This window comes from Gymnoscopelus microlampas, assembly GCF_963454915.1.
Source record: "Gymnoscopelus microlampas genome assembly, chromosome: 9".
Classification (NCBI taxonomy): domain Eukaryota; kingdom Metazoa; phylum Chordata; class Actinopteri; order Myctophiformes; family Myctophidae; genus Gymnoscopelus; species Gymnoscopelus microlampas.
The window spans coordinates 11,466,078-11,471,930 of record NC_139946.1 but is presented as its reverse complement, the minus strand read 5'-3'; the positions used below and the strand labels follow the sequence as shown (position 1 = coordinate 11,471,930).

The window sequence follows — 5,853 nt, the reverse complement described above, 5'->3', positions numbered from 1 at the left end:
CTGGTATCCTAATCGCTAATGATAGAGTGGCTTTTGATGGGGAAAATCCCACAGCTAGATGTTTCTAACTCAGACCCCCCCCCCCCACCCCTTTCTTTTTTTCTCTTTTTCAGGTCTGATGGAAATCCGATCTGTCAGTGTGGGAGTTGTCGCCATCAAATCTGTCAGCACTGGGCTGTACTTAGCCATGTCCAAGAAAGGCACACTCTTTGGATCGGTGGGTATAGGACCTGGCAATATTGTTTCTGCATAGTACCTGGCAACATTGTTTCTGGCGGTCAAGATGGGCGGCCTGGGAGGGGGGTAATATATGCATAGGGGCAGTGGTGGAAAGTAACGAAGTACATGTACTTAGGTAGAATTTTGAGTTACTTTTTACTTTACTAGAGTATTTCCAATTTGCAATACTTCTACTCCACTACATCTCAGAGGCAAATATTGTACTTTTACTCCACTACAATTATTTGAAAACTTTAGATGCTAGTTACTTTGCAGATATAAATTACTATATTATAAAACATACATTAACCACTTTAGCCCTATTTTATACATAGGCTATTTGAAAATAGCCGATCTACAATCTCACAACGCATAGTGAGCTTGTAGATCTGCTATTTTCAAACATTAGTACCTTTACTTTTGGTACTTTAAGTATATTTTGATGCCAATACTTTTGTATTTCACTCAAGTAACATTTTGAACACAAGCCTTTTACTTGTAACAGAGTATTTTTACATAGTGGTATTGGTACTTTTACTTAAGTAAAATATCTGAGTACTTCTTCCACCACTGCATAGGGCTCCCAAATAATTCTCTACCCACACTTGTTTGACTCTGTTAGAAATGAGAGGAAAACCTCAAGAGTCCAGAGAAAGGTCAGAGTGGTAATATCAATCATGCCTGTACACCTGGGCCCTAGAGCTGATGATACCTGCAGGTTGGGATTGCATGCAATGCTTGAGGAGGCTTGTTCCACTGTCAAAATAGATAGCGGAGACAAGGGAGCCTGATCTACGATGACAAAAGAGCCAGCTGGGCTCCTCTTGGAGGCCTTTGCGTGCCGTCTGCCAGTTGTTGTGCACACAGCCAGTAACTCCCTCTCTTTGTGAGAAATCAGACACACACACCCTTTACACTGACAGGGCCTGAAGGTGTGTGGTGTCTAGCACATGTTTTTAATCTGGGACAGGTAGAAATCAGGGCCTGGCAATCAGTCAGCGCGCGGCGATAAGATGAGTGGCAGTCACTTCTGCCCACCACATCATAAACAGGACAGATACAGCCCAGCCCTTTACCTCAGCTCTGAATCCTCCCTTAACCCACTAAGACCCCCGAGGCCCATTCCACAAACGCCAGCTTTCTGAAAAACGTACGTTGCTATATCAGTGGTTCTCCAACCTTTTCATGTCTTTTCCACTGTCAATATTATATGTATTTGGCCGTGGACCCCAATCTAAAAATATTCTTGTTCTAGGGACCCCCAGAAGCAAAGATTTGAGTTAAAAATGGTCGCTTTGAAAAATAAATAAATATATATATTCAAAGATTTGCACAAATGTTCAGGATGTTCGGAAATGTTCGGGTTTTTCAAAAATAGCAGATCTACAAGCTCATAGCACGGCACAAAGTTATTATTTTTTCATAAGTTATACATTATTTTTGAATAGCCAACCAATGTGCTATATACAGCTAAATTCTAAAATTCTTTCCCGGTTTGAATGGGTTAATGACAAATAAGCAGGTGGATCCCGCCACGCTCACGTTATCATGATGCTATCTGAGTGAGGGCAGCACAATAGCAATCTCGTAGTAGGGAATGCACCCGAAGCTCCTTGTCAAAACCATATCTTTCCAGACACACTTAACTGATTAACGTAACTGATAAGAGGTGGTAACCACCCATAAGAAAGTGGATTCTGATCTGATTACAGCCACGGATCTGCGTGTATCTGTGAATAGATCTGGTCACATGGATTTAAAACAGGCATAGCCAAGGAGATTAAAAAGCTCAGCAGGGTATTGAGCTGATTCGGGCTCTGAACCAATGTAACGCAACGCTTTCCAAAGACAAAATTCTATATTCGTGATGGAAAACCCGAAGGCATGGCCGGGGAACTACTACTCTAACCTTTGTGCATCCGTGTCTCTCGTCTCCCCCACAGGTGAAGTACAACCCCAACTGCAAGTTCAAAGAGCGCATCGAGGAGAATGGCTACAACACGTACGCCTCCCTGCGATGGAAGCACGGCGGGAGGCAGATGTTTGTTTCGCTGAATGGCCGAGGGAAGCCGCGGCGAGGTCACAAAGCCCGGAGGAGACACCCGTCCACTCATTTCCTACCCATGCTCCCTTCCTAGCCGCCCAGCCATGAACTCGGACCCACAAATTGGGCTGCAGGCTCTGCACCTCCAACACGAGTGTTGATCTAGTCATGGCGACTATCATATCATTTTAAATATCTCATCCTCCTGTCTCGTATATGTGCATTCAATGAGGTTTGAGATACTTGTTTTATGAGGTCACAGTCCAGTAGGGGTAGTCTAATATTTACGTTTAAGTTATTTTCTCTGTGTTCCAGTGTAAGGCCCAATAAATGCTATCCATTGCTGTAGTGTACAGCTGTATTATCCTCCAATGCTTCTGTACTTTAATGCTATAATTCTGTTATAGCAAGCCTGTAATTGAAGATTAAGTTCACCTGATTGGATGTGATGACTTAACAACATGATCCCCCCCCCTGTTTCATTTGGCCTCTACTGACGACAATGGGCCTACACTTCATTTGTGTGACCTCACCGGGCTGTAAGACAGACAACAGAGAAGGGAGACTGGATGGCAAACATCGATGTTGGGACATTGGTGTGTCAAGTAGCTTATTGTAGATGCACAGTTTAATAAAGAAAGGACTCGTTTGGGAGAGGACTCGAAGTGTTACTTTGTCAATCTGAAATGATAACTGTCATTATAAAAAAGATACAGGTCCAAACTCTTGTGTCTTTACCGGCATTTGGGATGTAGTGCCGTCATCATCGCTGGATAAGAGACAATGACAATGCAGCCGAATGAACTTTGAACAGACGACACAGACATAAACTAACTCCAGTTACATTGACCGATGTATCTATCGTTCTTGTCACAGTAGAAGTATCCATGTATGACAGGAACTCGACAAGAACATTTCTAACTACTTGGGGACATGTGCCGGATCTTCTGAAATGAATTTTGTGAGCTTAAGTCCGTGTGTTCCTTTCAATCTGCTTCTACCATCCCAACAATTGCATAACCACTTTGAAGTCAATAGTAGAGAAAACATGAAAGGGTACTCATCAAGTCTCTGATTATGGGTCCAGACTTATAATAGATTTGGATCATTCTATCCATTTTAGATACTGTATAGGTGAAGAATATCGCATAGCAACCAGCAACTATAGACCAGTTATTTCCATGCGTATACAGTAGTACCTGGTTATTACATATCATGTCTTTGTCAAGTCTAACATTTTCTCAACAACAACAAAAAAAAACTGTTGCAAATAGAACATTTAATATATTTAAACTTTTTGTACTGTATAGCTGTTTGATGTCTATTATTATTGTTTACTTTTTGCATTGGATCGTACTGTAGTCCCATTGTAAAAAACAAGAAAAAAAGGGAAAATGAAACTGTATTCAAGAACATATCCATATTGTATGTTACTGCATTGGGAAATCGGTATACCTCTTCAATCATGTATTTACAACATTGTTGACTTGTTGGCCAGTGATAGTAAGTTGCAAGTATAAGGCCAAAATCTCAAATCTTTCAGTCCTTTTGGAAAAACAAATACAAAAACAAAAGAAAACAGGAAAGTAAAAATAATTTGAGTGCCTTGGTCCATGCTCAGTTTGGTGAACTTCAATAAAAATGTGCATAAATCAGATTACGACTGGCTCCCTCATGCTAGCATTCGCACTACTTTAACACAAGCATTTTACTGTCAAAGTCATGAATTGCAATAACAGTGTTCTTCTCCTCCTGCGCGGTTCATGGCACTGATCATAAAGGCTTGGTAACATCTCCATCAGAGCTCTACCACATAATCCCCCCTCTTCATCATAATCTTGACAAAACTCACAGCAGGAGAGGGGTTGATGAGGAGGACCTCCCCTGTCTGCTGAAAGGTCTGTGGTTATGAGGTCTCCAATGCAGCATCATGGTCATTTACACACACTGGCCCTCAGGCAGCATGGGAGGCCATTCAGGCTTTTCAGCCAGACAGAAAGGAGGGTTGGGGATGAATAGTGGCTGTTTGGGGTGGATAAAGGCCAACCTTTCAGCCTGTCATAATGTGAGATTGCTGTGATGGGGTACATGTCTGGTCAGAATGGCTTGAAGTCGCACTGTAGTTCTATTCCAGAGGTCTGGGTCTGAAACACAGACACATCAGATCAGTGTGGGGGGTCTGGGGAGACTGTTGCCATGCAAATTCCTTTTTATTCAGCCATGCAAACTTTGGGATGTCATTTGAGGAGTAAAATGAGAGAGTTAATATATCGTCTCTGTCGGGGGGAAACCTCATTTATTATGTTGTATTTGTCAGGATTTAAATTCTAAAGTAACAGATCTACAAGCTCAAAACACGACAACATGTATGTATGTACGTACATACGTACATACATACATACAGTACATGCATGCATGTATGTATGTATGTATGTATGTATGTATGTATGTATGTATGTATGTATGCATGCATGTATGTATGTATGTATGTATGTATGTATGTATGTATGTATGTACTGTATGTATGTATGTATGTATGTATGTATGTATGTATGTATGTATGTATGTATGTATGTATGTATGTATGTATGTATGTATGTATGCATGTATGTATGTATGTATGTATGTATGTATGTATGTATATGTATGTATGTATGTATGTATGTATGTATGTATGTACTGTATGTATGTATGTATGTATGTATGTATGTATGTATGTATGTATGTATGTATGTATGTATGTATGTATGTATGTATGTATGTATGTATGTATGTATGTATGTATGTACATCCATACACGTGGGTGAGAGTGTGTGTGTGTGTGTGTGTGTGTGTGTGTGTGTGTGTGTGTGTGTGTGTGTGTGTGTGTGTGTGTGTGTGTGTGTGTGTGTGTGTGTGTGTGTGTGTGTGTGTGTGTGTGTCTGTGTGTGTGTGTGTGTGTGTGTGTGTGTGTGTGTGTGTGTGTGTGTGTGTGTGTGTGTGTGTGTGTGCGTGCGTGTGTGCGAGCGTGTGCGTGTGCGTGTTTTGCTGAAAGGATGTACTTAAGGACGTACTGCATACAAGCACAGAAGGTACAGTACATTTCAGTTCAGCAGGTGTTTCACAACACAATTGCGCCACAAAGCAATCCCATTTTCTGCCTATTCCCTTGCTCTGCCACAGTCCTCCGCCCTTCTCCTCTTCTACTTCTCATCTTTTCCTCTCACGGTGCAAGAATCTCTCCTTTCTTCTTGGCCTAAAGGTGAGGCAGTCTGTTTATGCCAGTTCCAGGGACACAAAATGGGAGCCTGTAATTATCATTGTTCCACCACTGTCCTGTCAGTGTGCTCGCCAGCGAAACAAGAGGATCCCTCTGGTTGGTCTTTGGCAGTCCTGATCAAAAGCTGCAGCCTTTGATCAAGTAGCAAAGAGAAAAACTCCCAAAACACTGTTCAAAATCACAGTGGAATGTTCCAAAGATATAGTAAGATGAGAATGGAAGTGGGCAATCCTCAATTCCTCTGCAATGACTTGTTGATGTCACAACCACAGGTGTTACTTGTGAAACCTGGTCTGTGCCTGATCAGGTGGGTGCAAAGGGTGACGTAAGG

General features: G+C 41.7%; 1 protein-coding gene across 1 annotated transcript in view; it reads left to right on the top strand.

Annotated features, from left to right (window-relative positions):
* Window positions 1-3,899, top strand: part of fgf22 (fibroblast growth factor 22) — a 47,138-nt gene extending 43,239 nt beyond the window's left edge. Inside the window, exons 2-3 of the mRNA XM_084066500.1 lie at window positions 114-217; window positions 2,163-3,899. Coding sequence (XP_083922626.1) covers window positions 114-217; window positions 2,163-2,357 — 299 coding nt within the window. The 3' untranslated portion in view covers window positions 2,358-3,899. The remainder of the gene's footprint in view (window positions 1-113; window positions 218-2,162) is intronic.
* Window positions 3,900-5,853: the final 1,954 nt, after the last annotated feature.